The 26,576-nt window shown below is 39.5% G+C and overlaps 1 protein-coding gene across 1 annotated transcript in view; it reads right to left on the bottom strand.

The window, feature by feature from the left end:
* Positions 1-4,168: 4,168 nt before the first annotated feature.
* Positions 4,169-26,576, bottom strand: part of ARHGAP21 (Rho GTPase activating protein 21) — an 82,234-nt gene continuing 59,826 nt past the window's right edge. The window contains 17 exon segments of the mRNA XM_038532057.1: positions 4,169-4,272; positions 8,690-9,556; positions 9,610-9,865; positions 9,867-10,190; positions 12,718-12,749; positions 14,679-14,784; positions 15,107-15,148; positions 15,339-15,464; positions 18,190-18,279; positions 18,357-18,430; positions 19,103-19,181; positions 19,282-19,437; positions 20,250-20,392; positions 21,183-21,319; positions 21,599-21,663; positions 23,638-23,922; positions 25,424-25,549. Of these exon segments, the coding sequence (XP_038387985.1) occupies positions 4,169-4,272; positions 8,690-9,556; positions 9,610-9,865; positions 9,867-10,190; positions 12,718-12,749; positions 14,679-14,784; positions 15,107-15,148; positions 15,339-15,464; positions 18,190-18,279; positions 18,357-18,430; positions 19,103-19,181; positions 19,282-19,437; positions 20,250-20,392; positions 21,183-21,319; positions 21,599-21,663; positions 23,638-23,922; positions 25,424-25,549 (3,012 nt within the window).

Here is a 26,576-nt window from a genome sequence, read left to right as displayed (position 1 = left end):
CCCTGCTTGGAGCCTGCTTCACCCTCTCCCTGTGTCTCTGCCTTTCTCTCTTTCTCTGTGTCTCTCATGAATAAATAAATAAAATCTTTAAAAAAAAAAGAATTCAAATTGGAATTAGAGGTCTTTCTCTGAAAGAAAGGTTAAATTATTTCCTGTGGATGGAAGAAAACCTTAAGAGACTACAAGCAGTAGTAGGTGTGACTTTTTTCAGGATATTAGAATTTGCTTACTTCTTCGAGCAAACAAACATCCTTGGTAGTGTCCATGAAGGGATGCTTCCCAAGTTGCTTCTGTAATATCTGAGTGGAAAAGGGAGTGTAGGTCCTGAACTCTCCATAAACAACACTCAGTAAAGAGGATAAAGCAGCTGTGAGACCTTGCACATAACTGATTTCCAAAATCCACTTCCTACTTACTGTCAGTCCAACAACCAGAACCTGAATGGAAACAGAATGGAGAACATTCCAGCACTGCAAATGCACACTGAAACGTGAAGGGTTAGAGGTGAGAGCTGAGCTGGTGTCAGCAGTGGGATCAGCTCTACACTATTTCCAGGCAACTCAATTCACCTTTAAACAGTTAGAACTGATTAGAATTCTCTTCCTTATATGGAGATAATATCCACCTCCTTTTTTTTTAAAAAAAAAATTTATTTATGAGAGACACAGAGAGGCAGAGACATAGGTAGAGGGAGAAGCAGGGTCCCCTTGGGGAGCCCAATGCGGGACTCGATCCCAGGACTCCAGGATCATGACATGAGTCAAAGGCAGATGCTCAACCACTGAGCCACCCGGGTGTCCCAATATCCACCTCCTTTTACCTTTTGATCACTTGTCGATGGTGAGAAGTTAGAATGCTTACAATGGAAAGAGAGAAGGTTTGGGAAACATGATGAAGATCTTCAATTATTTGCTGGGTAGTTCTGCAGAAAATGTAGATTGACTTCAATATGTAAATTTAAAAACCCACCATGAAACTGTGAACATCGGTGGAAGATTACTCAAACATTTGTTTATCAATAGTGCAGCCAAGAACTGGGGCATAGTAATTTCACCTCCTGGAAAAACATATCCCTCACAATCTAATGCTGACTAATCTCTGTGAAATTCGGCATACAGCTTGTGAGCACCACAGGGTTTTGGTCAATTCTGTTGCTAGGTTTTCACAACTGTCATCTTTATCCTATTTTCAAAAGGTAAAGGCTTAAAGCATCTTTTTTTTTTTTTTTTTTTTTTTTTTTTTGCTCTCTCTGTCTGTAAAGGAAGCATCTTTAGGAATCCCATAGAAAAGCATCTTTAGGAATCGCTGACTATTGATAAACCTCTATCTGCATTTCCCACAATTTTCCGTTTGGAGCTGCTTTCCCACAATTTTCCTTTTGGAGCTGCTTTATGCTTGGAAGGTTGAGACGTGTCTTATAAAAGTCTCAATCCTCTCCTTGGCTGGAGAGAACTATGCTTTCTCCTTTTTTGTATTTCTCTTTATTCTTCTAAAATAATTGGTTCACCTTTGCTGTCATAGCAGGGTTGCCACGAAGCCCTGTGAGCAGGTGTCCTCTCCCCAGTACCACTTGCCCGCTCTACTTCTTTTCTGAGCTGCCAGCTGAGTTCTAGTGTTACAAACAGCTCCTACTGTTCTCTTCGGTCACAAAACAGGCTGCTAAAACATCCCTGCTGGTGGGGTACAATTTCTTCACCTTGGAATGGGGAAGTGGCCAGTTGGGACATTTTGTTGTCTTGTTTAGGAATTCCTGGATCTACACCTGAAACTAATGTTAACACTGTGTGTTAATGATACTTAAAAAAAAAAAAAAAAGAATTCCTGTGGATCTGGAGTTTTATAGCAAATATCTCAGCAATAACTACTGTAGGAGAAATTAAATATTGGACATCATACTACCTCACATCATTCATTAAATAAATCCTAGATACCTAAACACCTAAAAACTGAAAACCACATGGTAAGCCTATCAGAAAACAAACACAGGTGGTGCCTGTTTTCCCTATACATATAAAAGCTTGTAACTGATTAAATAAAATAACTTTAAAAGATACAGTCTAATACCTTGAAGTTTAAAAACTGCAAATAGAAAGAAGATATTTGAAATCCACGCAACAGGTAAATGACTGGTATCCACATTATATGAGGATCTCTGAGAAAAAGGCAATAACAGAAACATTCTCTTGACCAGTAATGTAGGAAAGGCACAACAGTCAGACATCACCTCACACATATCGATTTGCAAAACAAAAATGTTTAAAATCTCCAAAATAATCTAGTATACAAGAGGATGTGAGGAAATGAGAAAACTCATATGCTGCCAATGGCATCAACCTGGAGACTAATTTGACAAAACCCAGTCAAGTTGAAAAGGTGCAGACTAGTAGCCACCCAGCAGCTTTAAGACTGTGTGTGGGTGTGCAAGAAGGTGAGCACAAAGAAACCCCTCAAACACCATGCCCATTCCAAGAAAAATGGGAAAATAGAACAGCACTACCTGGTACAATACAGATCTCAAACACATGAAGTGAAAGAAGCAAGTTAGATACTATGCTACAATTTCTGTAAATTAAAAATATTACACTATATCATAATTATGGTTATGTATATATAAGTAAAATGTGCCTGGAAGGATGTGCTCATGATGTTTGTCTACAGAGAAAGGGAGTGTAAAAGTTAACAAAGTGGAGTAAAAACTTAACTTCCCTGTTTTCAATATTTTTTCCTACTTGTTTTAAAAATAAAGAAATGTTGTCCTATCTGGAGGGTTCTAGCATTTGAGTCTCCGGAAGAATCAAAATGGCAGAGCTGCAATTACTTTAGGCTCGTCTATTCTAACTCATGTTTACAGGTGGGGAAACTGAGGCTCAGAGACATAAAGTAACTTGCCTAAGTCACTCAGCTGGCCAGCAGCAGGTCATGACTATGCTCTGGTACTCTGAACACCCAAAGCAGCATTCCTGGTAGGTCTGAAGCAAGGCTGAAAGAATATGATCTTATTTAAAAGCCAAGAAGTAGGAACCCTCAACAGCTCCATGGAATTATAGATTTCCATCTGTTGACTCCGTAGGAGGGCAGAAACTGCATTTCAGCAAGCACTTCATCAGCCTTTCAAAAAATGAACCCCAAGCAAATGCTGGTTTCCTTTTCAGTAAAGAAACAGTATAAACTACTTCCAAAATGAGGCCAAAAAAATCCTTAAACAGTTTCATTAAAAAGCAGAAGCAGGGCAGCCCCAGTGGCGCAGCGGTTTGGCGCCGCCTGCAGCCCGGGGTGTGATCCTGGAGACCCGGGATTGAGTCCCGCATCGGGCTCCTTGCATGGAGCCTGCTTCTCCCTCTGCCTGTGTCTCTGCCTCTCTCTCTCTCTCTCTCTGTCTCTCATGAATGGATAAATAAAATCTTTAAAAAAAAAAAAAAAGCAGAAGCAAAACTTAGCCACAATCCCTGTCAGATAAGCTAGTCTATTACATTTCTACTGAAGTGAAAGCAGAATTAGGCTGAGGGCATCTTAAACGACCATAAATTGATGAACTATGCATATAAAACCAGATTACTTAAGAGGTGCTTTTAGAGAACCCATTGTTTCCAAGATTTTTTAGAAAATTCCGTTTTAATATTTCAGCGTATGAGTACCTATTCCTCTGTTGTTAGAATAAACAGACCTTCATCCTGGAGGCTCCAGTAAGACAAGTGTCACAAATTCCATATAATGAAGAGTTAGCTGGTATCTCACACGGTGTTTTTTGTTCTGTCTGACATTTTGTAGATGAAAAACCTATTCATACTGATTTGAGTTTAGGGTACGTCTATCTCCAACTACAGTGGAATAGCTCATAGCTGATGAAGACTGGTACTGAGAATGAGAAAAGCTGGAGAAAATACAATCAGCCACTAATCAGTCCATAGGCAAACTGGAGGGCTGTCAAGGCACTTAAAACACAGAGGCCAGTGAAAGTCAGCCACTAAGAAGCAGGCTCTCCTCAATTTCCGTGGGTTGGGGCATGGGTGGCAAAATAAAGAAGTAAAAAGGGGGTGCAGGGTGCCAAGTCAGCTAAGATGTGAGGAGACAAAATCCCAGAGGAAAGACAATCCTAGAGGGGAGAACCTGTTGCATGGTTTTACCTTTAAGGCGTTTCCCAATACTTGAGCCATTCCGGGTGGAAGGCTCAGAGGCTGAGAGCAGGTTGTGAAGATTGGTGCTTCTGGTAGCGGTCAGCCAAGGATGTGCCAAGGAGGAGAGGCTGTAGGAAATACCCTAATACTGAGATACCTGAAAAATGACACCTTAGGAGAGGGGCTGAGCCAGAGATACACCTGGTCTCACAGAGATTGCAATCCTGCCTTCACCTGCTCTGTCCCTTCCTGCAAATGTAGGGTGACTCAGACAATGACCATTGAAGCAGTAGCAAGAATTACAACTCCTTCTTCTGCAGGAATGATAGAAACTAGAGGAAAATACGATGACATTTTTAAAGTGCTAAAGAAAATCCCAGCACCCTGTAGGCAACAGCACATCCTTCAGAAAAAGATTGCAAAATAAAGACATTTCCAAATAAAGAGAAGCAGAGAGGCCTCATTAAGAGATCCACAAAATGATTAGAGTTCTTCAGGAAGAGAAAGACAGCAGATAAAAACATGGAAATATAGGAAAGACTGAAGAGCAGCAGAAATGGTAATTATTGGTAAATGCAGATGAATATTTAAGTGTATGAGACAAGAATAATGTCTTACAAGGTATGGAGATAAACACGTGCACACACACACATATATATATGATGTGTGTGATATGTTTAATTGGGTATGCACACAGGCATACATATTTATATATACATATATATAAATATATATATTTAGCAGTATGTGGAAAGCAGTAAATGTTTAATTTAAATTAGGTTTTAGGGGCCCTGGGTGGCTCAGTGGTCGAGTGTCTGCCTTCGGCTCAGGTTGTGTTCCTAAGGTCCTGTGAGCAAGTCCTGCATCAGGCTCCCCACAAGGAATGTGCTTCTGCCTATGTCTCTGCCTGTGTCTCTGTGCATCTCTCATGAATAAATAAATAAATTTTTTAAAAAATCGGGTTCTATTAGGTGAGGGATGTCTCTATAAGAATAGTAAAAAAATAAGTAATATGCTAATAGAGGGGAAAATGGTATAATAAACATATCTGATTAATTCAAAAGAGGCAAGAAACAAGAGAAAAAGGCATATAAAACTTGTGAGACCAGTAGAAAGCAAATGTTAAGATGGCAGATATGAATCCAATATATCAGGAATTTCATTAAAAGTAATTGGCTTACATATTTCAGAGATTATCAGGCTACATTAAAAAAAACTATATACTGCTATGAGATAAAAACTGAATATAAACACAGAAAGGTTGAAAGCAAAAGGATGAGAAAGATTTACTATGCAATACTAACCACAAGTAATTGATACCACCACACTAGTATCATATAAAACTAAACTTTAACACAAGCAGCTTTGATAGAGATAATGAAGGGCCTTTCATAAGATAAAAGGGTCCGTTCACCATAAAGATAAAATAATTCTAAATTTATGTCCCTCTAGTAAACGAGCTTCAAAATGTATAAGGAAAAAAAAACTGACAAATAAGAAAAAATACATCTGTAATCATAAGACTTTATCACCTCTCAGGAAATTATGAGAGCCAAGTAAGATATTAAGGATACCAAAGATCTGAAAACCATGATTAAGAAACCTGACCCAGTCCACATAATAAAGCACCCAGTAACAGAGTACATATTCTTCTCAAGTGGACATGGAACATTTATAAAATTGGCCATCTGCTGGTTTACATAATGGATGTCTCCATTAATTTCAGACGGCTTAAAACTATCTGTTTAATGATCATGTGAATTAGATGAGAAATAATTTTTTTAAAAGATAAACTAGAAAGCCTCCAAATGTTTAGAAATTAAGCAATTAAAAAAAAAGAAATTAAACAATTTACATCTACATAACTCATAGATTTAAAAAAATCACAATAGAAGTTGGAACATGTTTGGAAATAAATGAAAATAAAACAAATAGCCTTTTCAAAAGCAAACGAAGAACCAAAAAAGGCTGAAAATCAATGATCTAGGAAATGTCTCAAGATCCAAAGAAAATTGAAGGAAATAAATATGAGCAGAAATGAATATAATTACTTGAGCCTTGAGCCTAACTTCTTTAAATATAAGAAGCATTTTTGACAATTTTAATAATACATTGACTTTTCTAGGAATGTACGTACTATATAAACTAGGAAAGAGGATACTCTTATTTTGTTCTAAATTTTACCATCATTTAAGAAAATCACATCACCAGTAGCAAAACCATTCATGGTACATGAAGTTATTGTAGTTAGTGACTCTCTCTCTCTATCTGGTGCAAATATCTGAGTATTTCACATATTGAAATATTTATTACTTTATTACAAATCACTTTTTTCTATAATAAGATTAGACATTCCATACTATGTTGAATAAAATATGTATTATATATGTAAGTTTGTTATACAGACAGGTTACATTTTTAAAAAAGATTTTATTTATTTATTCATGAGAGACAGAGAGAGAGAGAGAGAGAGAGAGTGAGAGAGAGAGAGAGAGAAGCAGAGACACAGGCAGAGAGAGAGGCAGGCTCCGTGTAGGGAGCCCGATGTGGGACTCGAGCCCGGGTCCGCAGGATCACGCCCTGGGCTGAAGGCAGCGCTAAACCGCTGAGCCACCCGGGCTGCCCCAGATAGGTTATATTATCTGTGAATTTCATTTCGGAATAGTAAACGAAAAATTTAAAAAATACTCTTTACAGAATGAGAATATGGGTCTGGCAGGTTTGAAAACCACTAGATTTGATGATTTTTAAGACCATTCCAGTCTTACCATTCTGAGATCTTAAGCATCCATCATTTCTTAGAATAGGTTTGACATATTTTGCAAGTAGTGTGTGGCAGGCACTGTATCTGGAACAGTATCTCACTTAAATCCAATAATCCTTATAATAGATACTATTATCATGATTTATATGAAGGAATAAATTCAGAAAAGTTAAATAATTTGCCCAAGTTTACCTATCTATGAGGTCTGATTCCCAAATACATGTTCTTTTCACTCATTATCTCCAACAGAAAGTAAATAACGCATTACTTTAGCTAGAAAAGTTAAATATTCTGTGTACAGAATAAGCAAGCTGGTTAGGCCAGTATAAACATTTACCCTAGGTGTGGAGCCCAATGTGGGGCTCGAACTCACCACCCTGAGATTAAGACTTGAGCTGAGACCAAGAGTCCGACGCTTAACCCACTGAGCAACCCAGGTGCTCTGAGAGCTGGTCATTTTTTTTTTTTTTTTTTAAGTCAGAACCAGGGGGATCCCTGGGTGGCTCAGCGGTTTAGCACCTGCCTTTGGTCCAGGGCACGATTCTGGAGTCCCAGAATCGAGTCCCACGTCAGGGTCCCATGTCAGGCTCCCGGCATGGAACCTGCTTCTCCCTCCTCCTGTGTCTCTGCCTCTCTCTCTCTATGTCTATCATAAATAAATAAATAAATTAAAAAAAAAAAAAAAAAAGGTCAGGACCAATGACGGCAGTTGTAAATGGGTAACACATTTAAAAATGTGTTAGAGTAAGTTCCAAGCCACGCAAAGTTCACCAAAACAATTTTTATTTCCAGTGTTTAATTGGGTATGCACACAGGCATGACACAGGTTTGGATTCATTAAGTCCTCATGCAGAATTATATTCTTCTCGATAAAGAAGCCAGTTCCATCCAGGTCACTATCTACACACCTATGTTACAACATTTATATCAAATCTGGTATCTGAAGAAAAGATACACATATAATATGTTCATTTAAGTTACGTATTTTACAGAAAGATTAAAAATTCAAGTCACACAAAACTCAAAAACTGTATTAAAAGTTTGAATATAAAACTCAGAGATCCACCTGGAATGACGAAGGAATGCAAGTTCCGTATCCACCTGTGTTAAAACTGGTACATGTAATGAAATTTGTTACCAATAAAATGCATTCATTTATTCAGTGTAAGTTCTCTAATTTTAACAATATGGCACCCTAATAACCAAATGGATTTTTATGATGAGGCACTTTTGTTAGTGATGAAACCAAAAGAACAAATTTGCTGCACACTAATGCCAGCTATTTGCTTCGGTAATCTTGGGTATACACTGTGTCCTAAGTTGCAACAAATATCTTGCTCATTTGTATACACCTATCCAATATATTTTTAAATATATATACGTATATACACATATATATGTATATATATATGTGTGTGTATATGTATATATACATATATGTGTGTATGTGTGTGTGTGTGTATACACATATCTTTATGTTCTTCTGGCTGTCGTAATGCACTGTAAAGCGATTCCACAGTGCAAAATGATGAAACCAGCCCAAATGAAGGCTGCATAATAACAATTCTGGTACAAGAAAAATATTTACAGAGTCACTGGAACGTGTAACAGTAGCTTTTCTCTTTGCTCTGGTGGCCGTGCCGCAGTTTGAAGACAGGGCTGCGCCTGTGCTTTGCTGCCTGGGGTTCCGGGCGGGTGACGCACGGGGCTGGGCGTTAGAGCGCCGCGGGGCTGGCGTCGGGGCTCGCGTTCCGGAAGCTCCCGCTCCCTGGGCGGGCGCGGGCGCGGGCGGGCGGCCCGGGCTCCCGGCGCTCCCCGCGCTCCCCGGGCTCCCGGCGCTCCCCGCGCTCCCCGGCGCTCAGGCCGGCGCTCAGGCCGGCGCTCAGGTCGGCGCTCAGGTCGGCGGCGCTGGCGCGCAGGCGCTCCCGGGCCAGCCAGTCCGAGATGCAGAGGTCCCGGGCGGGGCACTTGGGCCTCAGGCGCGTGACGGCCGCCAGCTCGGGCTCCGGGTCGGCGCCCTGCTCCTGCGCCTTCCAGAAGCCCAGCACGCTCAGGTCGGCGGCGTCCCGGTGCCCCCCGAGCGTGTGCCGGCGCCGGATGTGCTTCCGCTTGGCGGCCTCGCCCGCCTTCTGCGGCCCCAGCGCGAACATGTCGTCCGCCGGCGCCCTGGGCCGCAGCTTCAAGCGGTCCGCCAGCTTCGTCCTCCAGGTGGGCTCCTGGCGGTCGGGCTCGGCCCTGCCGGGCGCCAGCAGGCTGCCCGTGGACCTGCCCTTCTTCATGACGTCGAACACCCTGGCGAGGGCGGGGGCGTCCCGGTCGCCGCCGTCGGGCCGGAGGCGGGCGGACTTCCTCCGGGACAGCGTGTCGCACTCGATGAGCTTGTGGGAGCTGAAGAGCTGCCGCCGGCTGTCCAGGCTGGGGGTGCGGCTGCCGTCCGTGCCGCTCGGCTCGCTGCCCTCCGAGCTCCTGCGGCTCGCCCTGCCGGCCTCGCGCGGCCGGCCTCGGGGGCCCCGGTCGGCGGCCGGGGCGGCGGGGAACACGGGGAAGTCGCTCTCGCTGTCCGTCTCCACCGGCCGGCCCTCGCTGACGAGCTCGCTGCGCTCGTCGTCCGCCTCGTCGCCCCTGCTCTCGGCCACCGAGCGCACCTCGGGGCTCAGCCGGCCGGGGTCGGGGTCGGCGTCGGGGTCGGCGTCGGGGTCGGCGTCGGGTCGGGGTCGGGGCCCGGGCCCGTCAGCGACGCGGCGGACGACGCGCGGGCGCGATCTGAGGCGGCGCCGCCGGCTTCGGGGCTGCTGCGTTTCCTGGGGCAAGGCCTGGCCAGGGGCGCGTGCGGGGGGGCGCCGAGCCGAGTGCCCGCGTCGGACCCCGCGTCTCCCGGAGGCGTGGGCCTGGGGGCCCCGGGGGGCCTGGGGCTCTCTCCCGGCGGCGGGGAGCGGCAGCCCGGGCACGGCGACTTCCGGGTCCCTCGCGCTCGGTGGCGGTGGCGGTGGCGGTGACGCTTCTCCGGACGCGGCGCTCTCCTTCCTTTCCTCTTTTGCGGCGCCCGAGTCCTTCTTGGCGTTACCTTCTTTGGAAATGACGGCCCTCTGTTTCCTGCACAACGCCTCGCTCTCTTTTTTGGATTCCTCTTTGATGTCACTTTGACCCTGTTCCGCGCTTTCTTTCTTAAAAAACACATTGTCCAATTCGTCCTCCGAGCTGCTGGGTTGTGTCTTTTCTTTTGGCTTCTTCCTCTTGCGACTGGCGGCTGCGAAGATGGAGGACACAAGCAGTTCCCTGCTATACTGATCTTTTCCGGATCCCCAAGAACCCTGAGAGAAATCAGAGAAACCAGACAATGAGCACAGGAACATGACTGGGGCCGTCGTCCGAAGCGGTGTGCCCTGGAACGTTCCTTACTGAGGTGACGCTCTCAAGCTCTGGAAGCACCAACGGCGTGCGGTTCTCCAGACTCCCTGGGAGCCTGTCCATGAGTGACCACTGCCCACTAGTTCCATTTCTTGGCAACCGGTGGCATTTAGCCGCCAAGTCACAACCCCTATACCTCCGTCTCTCTCGGGGACAGATTTTGAGCCTGGAGCTATCTAGTGCTCGTCCTGTTCAGGCGAATTTCCCTGCATCTATACTGACTCCCCCTGCTTCTGGGAGGCTCCGCCTTCTTCAGATTCCTTAATCTGGAACACAAGTTTGAGAGTTACTATCCTGACGTAGTTGAGTGTGATATCCTGACACAGGTTACTAAAACTGTACGACTGGCTTCAATTTTCCAATTACGGACACCATATGATACACGTATTGTATCAGATAAACTCACTGAGGGAACTCCTTGGTCTTCCATTAGTTCAGCCAGACGGATCTGCAGACTCGCCTTAGGCAAATCAGGCTGGTAATGTCTCATTTATCTCAAGGTTAACAATGAGATCGGAAGATTCAAATAACAGAGGGTCAACTAAGTATCTTAAATCCTTACCAGAGAAGCACTATCGCTGATAGAGTTGTAGTGAAGGCCACTGGCTTCGTTAGCTATGTGTAACAGGTTCTTGGTGACAACTATTTAATTAGTGTGCTCATGATGCCTATCTGTTAAGTAAATGATGGCGGTGGGAGTCAGTAAACACTTGCTGGTTAACCACAGGCCGGGCAAGACAAGCAGGAAGGCAGGAAGTATGCCGAGTAATAGAAGCAGAAAGCGTATTTCTCTACGGTCGTCAACGTCTTAGACGAACTAAAACTACTGTATTGAAATCTTGAAAAAGTAAAAACTTAGGCTGTTGCATTAAAAAGGATTCACCAAAATGAAATGGCAGATTAACAGAACTTTGTTTTTACGAGTAAGAAAGGATTTCCTCATTATCCAGTATACTTCTAATCGGTTATCCACATTTTAACACCTTCTGTAGAAGACAGACAAAGACGTATGGAAAGAAATATGCATCTAGTAAGAGGGAAGGAGGACATTTCAAACAGGTCGGAAATTTCAAATCCAAGTCTGAAATCTTATCTTCTGGCAAAAAAAAAAAAAAAAGAAAAAAGAAGAGAAGAGACGAAAGAAGAGAAAAGAGGAAAGAGAGAGAGAGAGAAAGAAAAGAGAAAATGTCCCAGATTAAAGAAGCCCTAAAGAAACATGATAATAAAATGCAAGGAGTGATCCTTAATTGCATCCTGTATAGGGAAATAAAAAACAGTTTACATTTACATTATTGGGACAACTGGGGAAATTTGTGCAAAAACTCTTTTAGAAATGATAATGTTGTGTACTGGGTATGATAATTACACTGTGATTATATAGGAGAATGCCCCGCTCTCAGGAGATGCATGCTGAAGCATTTGGGGGTAGAGCGTTATCATGTCTATAAGTAACTCAAATAGTCAACTCCTCAAAATTATATATATCAAGATTTACCAAATGATGAATCTAAGGTAAAAGGTTTAAGTGCTATTATTCTTATAACTTTTCCCTAGGTTTAAAATTTTTCAAAATAAAAAGCTGGGGCAAAAAGCCAGTAAAAATCACAGCGTTAAGTGACAGTGAATGATACGATATGACTGGAATATTTTGTAAAATTCCCTGCAAGATTTTCTAATTTAATTACATACAACCTCTCACTATGATATTTAAACGTGCTATCATTTAAACATGTCTCCTTTTCCAACAGAACAATAAACTGTAAGAAATTTATTGATAATTCTAGCCGCTACTATCTCAGCAGATCAAAGTTTGGACGAGTCAAATTAATAAAAAAAACTTTCTAAGAGTAAGAACTTCCCAAAACTACTCAAAATGTGTAAATGGTGGTGTTGTCAATCGAATACAAATTATGGAAAAATACTGATTTTGCTGAAAGAAAAGCAAGAATATAGGTTTTCATAAGAATGTGTGATGGTAACAAAATCTATTATTACTACTGAAATATTTACAGATGAAATATGATGCTTGGGGTTTGCTTCAAAGTAATCCAGGGGGAGGCATGTGAGTGAAGTGCACATGAAACAAAATGGCCAGCCACATGTTAATTGTTGAGAATGGATAACGGTTGCATGGGGACTCATTTTACTATTCTCTCTGTTTTTGTATAGCTTGGAAAATTTTCACATTTAAGAATGAAAAAAGTGTCTACTCCTTTGTATTAGGCTAAACTATGCCAGGAGAAATCCAACATTCAAGCCCACAATCCAGTATTCTGTCACAGTCTAAGAATTAATTTTTCCCTCTCAACAATTTTGTTGGTCGGTGTCATCAGACACAGAGAGGGATGCACCTGTATCCTAATTGTAACAATCGACTAAAAGGCAACCTCCCCATCCTAAGGTATTTCAGAATCGTATGAAACAATTTACCTTAGATTTTGTTGAGTCACTAGTAGCTGAATCTGTTGAGAAGTTAAATAAAACATGGTCAGTATTAGTCAATCTTTATTGCTTCCAACAAACAATGCAAAACTTATGGAAGAGACAGGCACAGAACAAAATGTGAAAGCCAAACTCAAACAAAACGACAGAACACTCTGGATAGTCAGAGCTCACAAAGATGCAAGCTGCACCACAGAAAGCCACCGCCATGAAAGGATGCTGTGAATTGTAGGCAGAATCAGCTCAATGAGAGGTATGGCAAAGGAGCCCTGTACTAAACAAAAACAGAAACACTAGTGTTTATCAAGATTTCTAAATATTAAATCTAGCCATGAAGAAGCTCCAAGACCTTTTTAAGAATTGTACTATGTACCACATCCTGTATCTGGAACTGATACACAATGTAGAACTTTCAAGATGGTTGGCTATCCTCGCTACAAATTGAGACACTTGTACTCAGTGTGTTTAGGTTGATTTTTGTCAGACTGTCAAACGCAAATTTTATAAGCGTAAACTCGAAATGCATCTGAATGCATTAGGTAACCCTGCTTCCAGGTCACTTTGTTGTTTTTTTTTTAAATAATGCTGATCTTTGTGCTTTAGACCCCAGTTTCATCTCTGTGCAGTCAGGGATCCTTTTGACTAGATTGGTTAAACTGCTACCAGTTTTGTCGTTATCTATCACAAACGCTATTATGGAAATGGAGAAATGGAGACCATAATTTTCACTGTCTGGCAAAAACTCAGATTATACAATTATAAAGAGGGTAGGAAGGGGCTAGCGCTATTCAGGAGAACACCAATTGTGAAATTTTGTCTTTCAACTTGAGGGAAATGGATTTTCAAAATTAATGAGCTGAGCCCCGTGCCACGCCCCTTTGAACACATGGCTAAATGCTTTATGACTTTAAGAACTGGTAGACCATACCATGCTATTTCTCCTCACGGTCTGCTTCAGAAATAACAAGAAACAGCAGAAAAACTTTTAAGAAAGTAGTATTGATCTGTTTACAATAATCCTTAAGAGAAAATTTACACCACAGATCAACTAGGTTTTGCATTTACAAGAATCGGGGGTTTCTGCAGACCAGGCAGCTACAGTGAGGACAGCAATCCTCCTTCTTCCTACAGCTCCAGCTGTCCATCAGGGCCACCACAGAATCCACTAGCGACATTACCGTGTGATAGACTCCTCCCACTTCGCCTGTTCAACATCAGTATAGATTTGCCTGTGTCAGTTAGTGCTGAAAAAACCCTTTAGGACTCAAACAACTAGAGACAAAGGGAAAAGAGCGTGTAAAACAACATGCTAGGTTTAGTGCAACAGTTTGGCAGGAGAAAATTGTCAGTAAAAGAGCCTATGAAAACCGCTACTTAACCAGACATTAGGGCAGCAAGAGAAAACAGAAGAAAATGTCAGATAAGATCGACTTTTACTGTGAACTCTATAGTGACAAATAATATACTGTTATTTATGAAAATGGTGCCCATTAGCAGTTCAACATATTTCACTTGCTGCTTTTAAACAGAACATCTAGCTCAGGAGTAAGAACTACTTATACAGTTTAGATCATACTTTCTGCCATCACAGCAACCACATATTCAGTAGCATATATCTGTTTTACCTTGTGATGACTATTACATGGAAACTGTGAATTAAAAAAAAAAAAAAAAAAAGAACAAAACAGTGGTTTGCATGCTCAGTTCCCTCAGATTTCCATTCTGACAAGCATTACAATTCCATGCACTGCCAATGGCATTATAGTCACTGGAAGATAATTAAGATCAATCAGAAAAGGAAGATCAAGTTTTTTTTATTAGTAGAAAGGAAAAAAAAAAAGAAGAAAAGGAAAAAATCATAGTGAATTGTTATTTATGATTGATTTGTTCTTTCAGGTTACGAGGATTTAGCTTAACCTAGAAATCAATACTGCCCAGGCAAGAGTTACCTGATACATCTCCAGGGGAGACTCCTGTCCTTCCAATGTTGGTGAGTAAATGATCTATGTTTGGCACTGGCTGGGAGTCTACTGTGTTTTCCTCCTGCACTGTTGTCTATGGTTAATAAACAAAGATCTCTTCATCATCTCTTCAAAGATACTTTCTTTAAAATTCAAACAACATTTAGTAAAAGACACATTACCGAGTGGAGCACAGGTGCTTAACTTTTTACATTGGTTACACAGAATCAATTAACTACAAAATAAGCATCATACTTGTATTTTCATTAGACCAGAAATGGAGGAGCTATAGACCTGCTTCCGGGGTGCAAAGCGGACAATAGCATACAAAGCAGGAAGTTGACATTGTTGGAGCATCAGGAGCTTGTGTCCCGAATGCAAACAAGTCAGTACAAAGGCTGACAGACGATACTTACAAGAGGTTCTTCCACTCCTTCTTCTGTGAAAAACCAGTCATGCTAAAATTTAAAATAAAAAAGGTGAAAAGAGAAACTAAAGAACCCCCTACATAGATCTATATTTTGGAGAATATAGGAAAAAAAAAAAAAGTTGTTTTCTTAGAAAAAAAAATTCTATCCAAATTCTGTCCTACCAAATACCAGCTGCTCACAAAAGTTATTTTCTTGACGAGATGAAGCCTGAACTTACATGCTGGATAAGCGTCTCCACGATCTTGTATTGGTCTGGCATGTGAGTGACCATGTGGGTCATGTTGTCTTCGGATGTTCTCACAAGAGTTGGACCAAAAACTATTGCTAGGTTTCTTGGTTCCATCTGGAACAAAGGATGTCATTGAAAGATATCAGAATTTTTCTTAAGAGAGTAGATTTAAATTCCCATTGCATATTTGCCATTTTATTTCTGAAAGGTTCTTTTGATGAAAAAGAATTCAAAGAAGAAAGGTTGACCAATTGTGTATGAAAAAACTAATGTTTCCTAGTTAGGCCTTCTATAAGCTAATCTACACTTAACATCTTTTTTTGTGCTTTAATGACAATGTACTGTACTTAATTGGCATTCATTTGTCTCATGAAGTCTTTGAAGACAAGCAATTGATCTGGCTCAAACTAGTATTATAAGAGCTGCATTAATTGACAAAAATATTAACATCAAAGGGAAAAAAACTCACAAAAGAATAGGGTAACCCTCTTCTCAAAAACTTAAAAAAAAAAAAACTAGAAAAAATGCTTAAACACATATAACATTTTCCAAATCTGCCCCCTTAGTACATCAAAAGTGCTAATATTTAAAAACATAACATCCAAAAATACTCTTTTTGTAATTTTTACTTCAACGAAAACTTCCAAAGCTCTTTGCTTATCCTTGTGTGGATCTGAAACATCTCAGTATAACAAGCTTATACGTTGGGACGTTCATTTCCACACCATTTTGTATTCCTTGTTTAATAACACAATTATCAAAGGTATAGATTCATTGTTTTCCTTTGTTGTATCTTAGAGTGTCTAGTGTAATATATTGAACTCAGGATTTGATTAAAATGTCAAATAGCTTTAACCAATGCTGGAAACATACCAGAGGGTTAAAAAAAAAAATCACTGCAGAAATTAAAAAGTCAAACTGGTTTAGGGAAGCTCACTACTATACTATTTTGGAAGAGCCATGGGCATGCCCACATGTGTGCCTATACACATTTTAGGTATGGTGCAAAGTGGAAAATGCACAGATACTCCCATTCTGAAGCAACTGCTATGCATCTAATATGTTAGCTACCTTACTACATGCATCATTACATGGTGCTTATGACAGTTATAGGGAGAAATTGTGGTCGAAGTCAGTATTTTCTTTTTTTTTTTTTTTAAGATTTTATTTATTTGTTCATGACAGACACAGAGAGAGAGGCAGAGACATAAGCAGAGGGAGAAGCAGGGTCCCCATGGGGAGCCTAAAGTGGGACTTGACCTCAGGACTCTGGGATCATGACCTGAGACAAAGGCAAAGGCTCAACCACTGAACCATTCAGGTGCCCCTAAAGTCAGTATTTTCACAGAAAGTTGACCTAGTGGAAAGTAAATCTACCTTACAGGAAGGGCTGACTTGAACTGAGTACGCAGCAATGTTTTTTATTCTCCCTCTGGAAGATGTCATCTCATTCTTACATCTGTCCTGGTAAAAGTGGCTTACAAAGTCCATTTCAAAGGTCTTAAGCAAAATTTTTACTAGGTTCTTGTCTACTATGATTTCATTTAGGTTTGTAGACTAAGGATAACACATTATTATTTATATGTATACAGTTATATTTATTATGTGGGTATACAGTTTTAGCTGGCTCCTAAGTAAAACTAATAACATAAGTAGTTCACCATTTATTTACTCATCAATTACTTTAGGCAAATTCTGTATTTTTTGAAAGATGCTCCACAAGCATAGTCAAATAGGTAGGAAAATGAAATGCCCTTAGCCACTTCCTCAAGAGTCACAGTGTTAGTTAATTTAGTAAAGCCATGAAAAAAATTCTACTGTTACATTTTAATTCAGTGCCTTCTAAACTAATTAGACCATCAAACGCTATGTCCCACGCATTGCTAACATCCAGCAAAAGTGATGAATGAGGAAATGCACTTTGGGAAATGCTGAAATAATTACAAAATATTTCAGCTATAATTATGTTGAGAATTTTTTGGATCCCACTGGATGAACTTCTGGAAACAGCACAACTAATTGATATAGGTTTTTTTTTTTTATTCTTCCACTCTCTTTTTTTCCTTTTTCCTTTAATGCCCTATCACTGTTGATGAAATTGAGCATCCAAAGGATATAACACTGCTTGCTGACATTTTTTGAATTCAATCAGGGGGCAGCCCTGGTGGCTCAGCGGTTTAGCGCTGCCTTCAGCCCAGGGCTTGATCCTGGAGACCGGGCATCGAATTGCATGTCAGGCTTCCTGCATGGAGCCTGCTTCTCCCTCTGCCTGTGTCTCTGCCTCTCTCTCTTTCTCTCTCTCTCTCTCTCTGACTCTCATGAATAAATAAATAAAATCTTTTAAAAAAAAAAAAAGAAAAGAAATCAGGAAAAACTGAACATGAACTGAGTATTAGATAATAGTAAGGGACAGCAAATTTTGGTGTGTTTGACAAAGGTAGTGTGATGCTGTTAAACAAACAAGAAGTCTTATTTGCTTAAAACTAAACAAAACAAAACAAAAGAAAATGTCAGTTTCACTGTATACTATTTGGTATATTTGATACATTGTGCAAAAATATCACAAATGTAGAGCTATAAAATAAGTAAAATTCTTCGCTTTTCATTTTTCTTGCTGGATAAATGTAAAAGGATATATCTTTTCAAAATGGTGACAGTTGATATTTTGGGATCTTTTGCTTTTAAGAGCGATTTTTAAGAGGGGCTGATGGGCCAACAGGATGTATTTTAGAGCTTTTGTTGAATTATAACCCTGGTTTTGATTGATGTGAAGCAATGTAGCCTATCTTTTCAAAGAAACCCACTGCAAACACATCTCTTCAATAGGCACTTTACATACCTTATTTTTTTCTGAATTTTCTGCCACCGTCTTCAGATGAGCAGAAAGGAACTTCAGAGTTTCATAATGATGTTCGGGCAAATCGTGAATCTGAAACATATTATTTTCATGATGGATTTAAAGGCTGAATTTCAGTTGTACCTCCAAAACTACAAAATAATACCTACTAGTCTTTTTAATGTTTTCAGACGGTCTAGAGGATCTTCTTTACGATTGGCCTCAATAAAGTCGGCATATTTATCTGACAACAACAATAAGAACAATAAGACAAGTTTATCTTAAATCGCTTAGATGAGTTATAATCGAGATTTACTTTAAGGTTCGACTTCAAAACCCAATACAAAGACTTAAACATAGGGCTGACCCCAAATAGCTTTTGAAATGTAATCTCCAAAACAGCTATCATTTGTAATGATCTCCAAGCTTTATCATCAAATGAAATTCCCTAAAATGTGAGTTCTCTGAGAGTACCATCCTATATTTATAGAGTCTGTCCACTTTTTTGTCCCCCCAACCACAACACTGAGAACAGTGTCTTATGTAAGTTTAGTGTCCTGCTGGACTGAAAAAAAATGATTTCCTACTAATTGTACTTTATTATGTCTGAAGACTTTTGACAGAAAACAGTATTTTTAACTTCATAAGTAAACATGGATGAACAGGGTACCATATACTTTCATGGTATCTACATAACCTGAACCTACATAATTTTATAAACTTATTTTTCATCCAAATTTATCAGGAGGAAAAAAATCTAAATGACAAAAAAAAACAGTGATAATTATGCTTTATATAGAAGTAACAACTAAACAAAATCTCCTGCTTCCTTTAACCAAATATTAATATTCTATGGCTTTCCAACAATGTAATTTTAAACTATTTCAACTGGTATCTTTCGTGGGCGTTCACTCACCATTTGTGAAGAGAGGCTCAGGGAGTTTTCTGAAGAAGGACTTTAGTAAACTACTTATCACATTCAAATCTCGCCATTTCTAGGTGTGCAAAATAGAAACATGGCAGTTTTGTAGTCAATACCACAAAAGGAGAAAAAAAACCCACAGATCAGGTAATCAAATAGAAATACACACTTACATCATCTTGTATATCAATATCAGCCATCCCCTTGTTGAGTTCTTCTTGCATACTTGAAATGGCTGCATTATTTCCAGGAACTCTATAAATACCTGTATACTCAAGACCTCTTTCTTCAACTAATTTGCAACATATGTCAACTATTAATGGAATATACTGCAAAACAAGAAATAAATATTTTATTTAATACAGCACAAACGTTTATATTTGTTAGTAGATGTATATTGTAGCTAAGAGGCCCTTTCCATCCAAGAGGAAATAGATAAATTGCTGTTGTTTGATATAGAGAAAATGAAGAATATAGTCACTGCAGAACTGGGAATAGATAGAAGCAGCAAGAGAGATCTGGGACAGCGAGAGGAGAAGAGGTAGCACAAGACAGAGAAGGGTACCCAGGGAGATGAAAATGTGAACAGGAAACAAGGCAAGTCTAAAGTAATGAGAATATGGGAACAATGCAGGTGAATAAAGGGCAATAATAATTGCAATAAGGTGAATAAAGAGAGAAGAGGGAGAGAAAATAACATCATCAACCGCAATTCATGACACGAATCCTAATATGGACGTTATACACACGCAGGCACACACACACGCACATACACGCACATTTACATTTATTATACTTTCTCAATCAGGTTCTTGTTCTCATCCTTCACCTTCTTTTAAGGTGCTAAAAAGCAGAAACACATATGATTTGAGAATGAACTCTTACCATTTCAGGTACATTCCTAATGAGTGAATCATTATTCTATTTCAGAGTCAATACATTAGAAAAAGATCATTATAGATAAAATAACTCAACACATCCTTACAGGTCAGCAATGCTTAGGGAAGCTGATCTGCTATACAGAGGAAAATGCTGCACAGATTAAAATATATTCTGTGTCATCTGAAGGGTTGTGTACTCAGGTTCTATAAGGACTACAACGAATTAACAATAGGAAATCTGGGTGGCTAGGGTCTCCTACCCGATTGGTATGTGCTGGTGGACAATCATCCAGTCTGACACCGAACGTTCCTGTAGCAGTGGGCTTTTTTTCAAATGTCTTCCTCATAATACTTGGAATACCTTTTCTCCATGTGCCCTTGTCTTTTGGGGGACTGGTATCATCTTTTGATCGTTAGTTAAAAAAAAAGAAGAAGGAAAAGAAAATACAAACAAGTATATTTAAATCATGACTTCAATATTTATATAAATCAGAGTCCTGTACTATACATGATATAGCCTATATTTATAGAAAATATTGTATTATATTCTCCTAATATATGACTCCTTTTAACCTCCCATATAATTTAATTGAAATCAGTTATGCTTTTCTACCCTTTTACAATCTGTATCATGGTTTTCTTTAGAACAGTCAAGAAAATAGGATCTTAATAGTGACATCTTAATAGTGAAATTTTAGCAGAAGGAAACATGATGGTTTTATCTCAAAATAACAGTGCTTGGATCCTCTGTGTTAAATTTGTAGTGTCTTTATGTAGATGTAAGTGTTATATTTTCCTTCACTTTATCTTTATCATAAGACAAGACTCATCTTAAGGAAAAGCCACATTAGCCTAGACTGGGCCCAAGGTGATCTTTGAGCTAGCTCACACTGGGCTGAGGTCAGCAGAAATGGTACAGAAAAACATGAAATACATACAAACATACATTTATTTATTTATTATTTTTTTAGACAGAGAGAAAAGGACAAAGAACATCTTAAGCAGGCTCCATGCTCAGGATGGAGCCCCACATGGGGCTCGATCTCATGAGCCTGAGATCATGAGCTGAGCCAAAAGCAAGAGTCGGACACTTAACCAACTGAGCCACCCAGGTGCCCCACGAAATACCTTTAAAATCCCAACTTTAAACCACTGTATTTGTTAAATTTATCCAGAAACACTAGCATCAGTACCTTTAGTGAGAAGTTTCCGTTCTGACTCTTCCTTGGGAGAGTGTGGACTTTGAGTCTTTGGCTCTGATTTAGCACCAAGCAGAGTCTGCCGAATGCTGAGACTCTGGCGAGGTGTTTTTGGCAACTGTTCTGCTTTGCTGCTGAAAGAGATAAACATTTCTTAACAATTATTTATTTTAAGATTTTATTTATTTATTTGACAGAGAGAGTGAGTGCACAAGCAGGGGGAGCTGCAGAGGGAGAAGCAGACTCCCCACAGAGCAGGGAGCCAGATGACGATGTGGGGTTGATCCCAGAATCCTGGGATCAGGACTAGAGCTGAAGGCAGACACACCCAGCCGACTGAGTCACCCAGGTGCTCCAACAATTAGATATTTTACCTCCAAATTAACTTGTAGGCATGGTAGGATTCTCACCTCATCAGACTATTATATTCTTTTATTCTGCGGCTAATTAGATCCCTGTTAGTCACTCCGGTGTCCTACAGAACAGACAGGAGGTAAAATTAGAAAGTCAATTTTAAACACAAAGAGGGATCATACTTTTTTGAGGCTCTTTATTGTATTGCACTGCTTAGCCAATACAGCCCCTATATACTCTCAGTGGAGTTCTTTTAAAAACCCCTGTTCAGCATTGCCACCCAACATCCCTATGCAATAAATGATCCAAGTGCCCTCCGCGCCCCCATCCACTGCCAAAAGAGCTTTCTGTTTATTTTTTGTACCCCTACAATATCCAGAATTAGTATCAGCAAACAGCAGGTGCTTAAATTTATTGATCTGACATTTCTTTATAAATGACTGGGAAGCAGTGGGCCAGTTTTTTTCTAATACAAGAAAGAATGATCAGCATTTCAAAATAATACAGTTGTATAAAAGATGGAAAAATGAGGTCAAGATTTGTTAATGATGAACTTATAGGAGTAGTGAGACAGAGTCATTTAGTGTCAGAAGTGGCACTTACTAGATTATCAGAAGAGAAAAAGCCCAACACTGAGCTTTTCAACCTTACCAGGTTAGCTTTTATAATATGCTATATGGTAAAGTCAGATTTAATCATGAAGTAATGATTTTTTTTCTAATTGGACATTGACATGTATTAACTTTCTTTTTTTTTTTTTACTTGTTTCATTTTGATTATAATGAACAGTAAAATTTACAAATACAGGCTTTGGAGACAAAGATCTTGAGTTCAAATACTCTTCCTACTTATCAGCTAGGAGATCAAATGGTTAAGATCTAGAGTGAAATCACCTGGGTTTAAATCCCAGCCCTGACACTCAGTAGCTGTGTGACCTTATGGAAATTATGTAGCCCCCCTTTGACAGTGTCCTTGTTTGCAAAATGGTGATGACAGTAATAGGACACATTCATACAGTTGTTGAGACTTATTCATGTAGAACACTCTTACTTTCTCTATTTACTTTGAAAAAATTCAGGTCTGATGCTCTCTTTACAATGCTTGTAGAACAAAAGTTAAATCGACAGGGATCTGATGTTAATTTTTAACCACAGACAAGGTAGGGGATAAACTGTCAGAGAAAAAAGCAGTCATTCTTCCTATGGCCTAAGTTTTCATAATCTGAATTGTACATAATGGAAATGACTATATTATATTAGAGAACATAATTTGCATAACCTTACAGTAATGTAGGTGTCCCAGTGTCCCGTGAGTTAAGGGAAAAGAACATTGGGCTTCTTTATGTCATAACAATGAGGACAAAAAGTGAGAACAACATGTAAAAAAAACCGTGTTAATGATATGAAAGGATACTCTTGAGCAAAAGCTAGACTTAATCACTGTGGCATTTGCTCTGTCAAGTTCATAATTACATACACTGTTAGCACTACATTATCAACCCCTGTTGTAAAAAAATTACTTGATGGCTGTGAGCCAGAAACTCTCAAGTCCCCAAACATTTCCCTCTTAAAAAAAAAAACACAAAAACTGGCTTTTCACAAGATTTCTGAAAATGCACGTTTTCTTAGAAGCTAGTGACTATATTATAGCAGGCTCTACTGTATTTTTCTTGACTGTGTATCTCCATGAACGAAAATCCTCATACCATACCTTTTTACATTTATATAGTAATTTGTTTTGATAAGTATTTTCACTATAACTTAAGGCCCACAATAGTTCTGTTTCTGTGATAAGGAACCAAATCTGGAATAATTTAGTCATAATGACCAGGATGGGGAACTAGGATTTCCTGATCCTGCTTCCGAGAAAGCATGCAAAATATATGAATTATCTATTTTTGTAGTTCAGTTATGATGATTTTCAAATAAGTGAGTATATTATAAAATAGGTACACTTAAATTTTCCTTTTGATCAATTTTTCAAGTGAAAATAGCATATTTTAATTTTCTAAAATGATGTTTCAGATTCTTTCAGTCTTCCTAAGAAAAAAGTCATGAAAGACTCTAGTTTTACCCACATAACTTTGTACACACACCTCTTCGTTGAGGTTACTGCTCTCCTGGATGGTCTTGATCCATGCTAGCATGTCGTCTCTGTCTTCAGCCTGAAATAGGCATTCACAGTCTGATGTGGTGAGTCGAAACACATTTTTCCTCTTGGTCTCACTGTAAGAGATGTCTATTAAGCAGGCATTGACGCTGATGGGCTGTTCTTCCTCGGATGGAGTCATCTGTTCTCTTTTATCTTTGTACAGGTAAAGTGAATGGCCCCGAAGCACAACATACATCTGTTTCCATGGCCGAATGCTTCCACCAACTCGCTGGAAAACATGAAACAGTTCAGGGATGTTTGATGCTTGGCTCAATCCTTGTGACAGGATAAACACATCAAGCAACACTTTTAACACACACAAATGTACACCAAGTGTATGTAGTGCATGTCTGATTCTCAATGCATTTGTTAGAAGAGGAATGACAAACACGGTGGAGGGTAAACCAAGCAAGGCAAGGTATTCATATCGAAATCAAGGATAGTGAAATCTCAACTCTAACTTGGTTGGGGGCAAAAAAACCTGTTTTATTGTTCACAAAGTAATTAAGATATACTGAATAAAGGCAAAACAAGAGTAGCAAAATATATAAAATATATAAAAATGCTAAGAGAATAGAAAACAGGAAAAAATCCATCAGAAAAATCTTTTGAGGGAGGGTAAGGCTTAAAACAAGTCCCAGATCATGCAAATGACAAACACTATGTAACACTCCCAAAACCATATGTATGAGTAATGAATTAAACTAACAAAATTGATCAACTTTATATGGTCAAGCAACAATATCCATACCCAAGGTGGGTTTTTTTTTTTTTTTAAGATTTTATTTATTTATTCATGAGAGACACACACACACACAGAGGCATAGACACAGGCAGAGGGAGAAGCAGGCTCCATGCAGGGAGCCTGACGTGGGACTCGATCCCAGGACTCCAGGACCACACCCTGGGCTGAAGGCAGCACTAAACCGCTGAGCCGCCCGGGCTGCCCCCAAGGTGGGTTTTTGTAAAAGTTATACTCTTTTGACAGAACTAAATTTTTTTTATAAATAATCTGCCCACATATTATAAGAAATTATAATATGGCAAAGGTTTTTTTTGTATTGAAACCTACTTAATGAAGCATGTAGACATTGTGGTATTCATTTACATAACTCAATATTTATAAAATAAAGTTAAGAAATTTATAAAGGCAATTTAAAAGAAAAAACTGGGAAAAGCTCAATTAAAAATCTGAAATTATTAATATGGAGAACTGCCACTCCCTAAAGGAAGATTCTGCGAAAATCTATTGCTAATAGTTCCTTCTTAAATACTTTGATTTCTCTCTCTCTCTTTTTAAAAGATTTTATTTATTTATTCATGAGAGATACACAGAGAGAGGCAGAGACATAGGCAGAGGGAGAAGTAGGTTCCCTTTGGGGAACCTGATATAGGACTCAATCCCAGGACCCCAGGATCATACCCTGAGCCAAAGGCAGATTGATGCTCAACCACTAGCCACCCAGGTGTCCTGATTTCTCTATTTTTTTGTTGTTGTTTGCAAAATATAAGACTGTATATCCCATTTGCAGTTGATATACAGAATGAAAAAATATGAAATTAAGTCAACGATTTGAATTTTTGAAAAATAATTTTCCTTCATGTAGAAAAAGTTATTTGGAAGTAATATTTTTCACTCCCTCTTATGAATAATTTGTCATTTTATCTGTGCAGACTTTACATGCTATTTTGCAGGGCTTGCATTTCATCTGCTCGAGAGACCGTACTACCTTGCCCTTGTCGGTGATGAGTGGTCGGAAGTGAAGCCACCCTTCTTTGGCAGCATCACTGAAAACCTCTGAGGAAGAATCCTTCCTGGACCCAGAGTCTTCTGATGACTTCTGACTGTCTAAGATCTATAGAAAAAGCCAAGAAAATAGAGTAAGACACCAGCTTTTTCCTTTATCAACATGTGCCCACTAAAATTGCTTTGCTGAAAAAAAATCTTTAATATTCCAAATGAAGGATTATTATTATTTTTTAAAATATTTTATTTATTTATTCATGACAGACAGAGAGAGAGAGGCAGAGACACAGGCAGAGGGAGAAGCAGGCTCCCCCATGCAGGGAGCCTGATGTGGGACTCGATCCCGGGTCTTCAGGATCACACTGTGGGCTGAAGGCAGCGCTAAACCGCTGGGCCACCGGGGCTACCCTGAAGGATTTTTTTTTTTTTTAAATACTACCATTATTAATTACATTAGAAAAATTTCTAGTCTTATTTAAAAAAAAAAGCAAATTGGCTACTGTCATTTTTTAAAAGTTGTCTGCAGGAATTTTTAATCATTAAAAAATAATGGAAATAGTATAATTTTTCTGCTCCCGAGCTCATATGTTAATGAGAAAAGACAAATTAGAATTAAAAAATACAAAATGATCAGACTGTGATTAGTGCCATTTGGGAAAGGAACACAGAGACGCAGTAACAAATGACTGCATTGTGGCTAGAAGTTGGTGGTGCAGTGGCAGGGCCTCCTGAAGAAAGAATATCTGAAATGAAATGTGGATGAAAAATTTTTAAAGGGGTCATCTATGAAAGGTCAGGAAAGAGAAAAGTTCAGGGAGAATGTATAGCTAATGAGTAAGTATGTTTACCATTATCATTTTATTTTATTCAATTTTTAAGAATTCATTTGAGAGACAGAGAGAGGGAGCAAGAGAGTATGAGCAACCAGGGAATGGAAGCAGGGGGAGAGGGAGAAGCAGGCTCCCAAATGAGCAGGGAGCCCGACCCAGAGCTTGATTCCAGGCCCCTGAAATCATGACCTGAGCTGAAGGCAGACGCTTAACCAACTGAGCCACCCAGGTGCCCCTTACTTTTCATTTTAAATGTTCACTGAGAGAAACAGCTAATTAATAGATTGTTTAGGGTCTTTTAGGCCA

The sequence above is a fragment of the Canis lupus genome, chromosome 2, assembly GCF_011100685.1.
Source record: "Canis lupus familiaris isolate Mischka breed German Shepherd chromosome 2, alternate assembly UU_Cfam_GSD_1.0, whole genome shotgun sequence".
Lineage (NCBI taxonomy): Eukaryota > Metazoa > Chordata > Mammalia > Carnivora > Canidae > Canis > Canis lupus.
The sequence above is the reverse complement of the archived record's forward strand: the minus strand, read 5'-3'. Positions and strand labels throughout refer to the sequence as shown.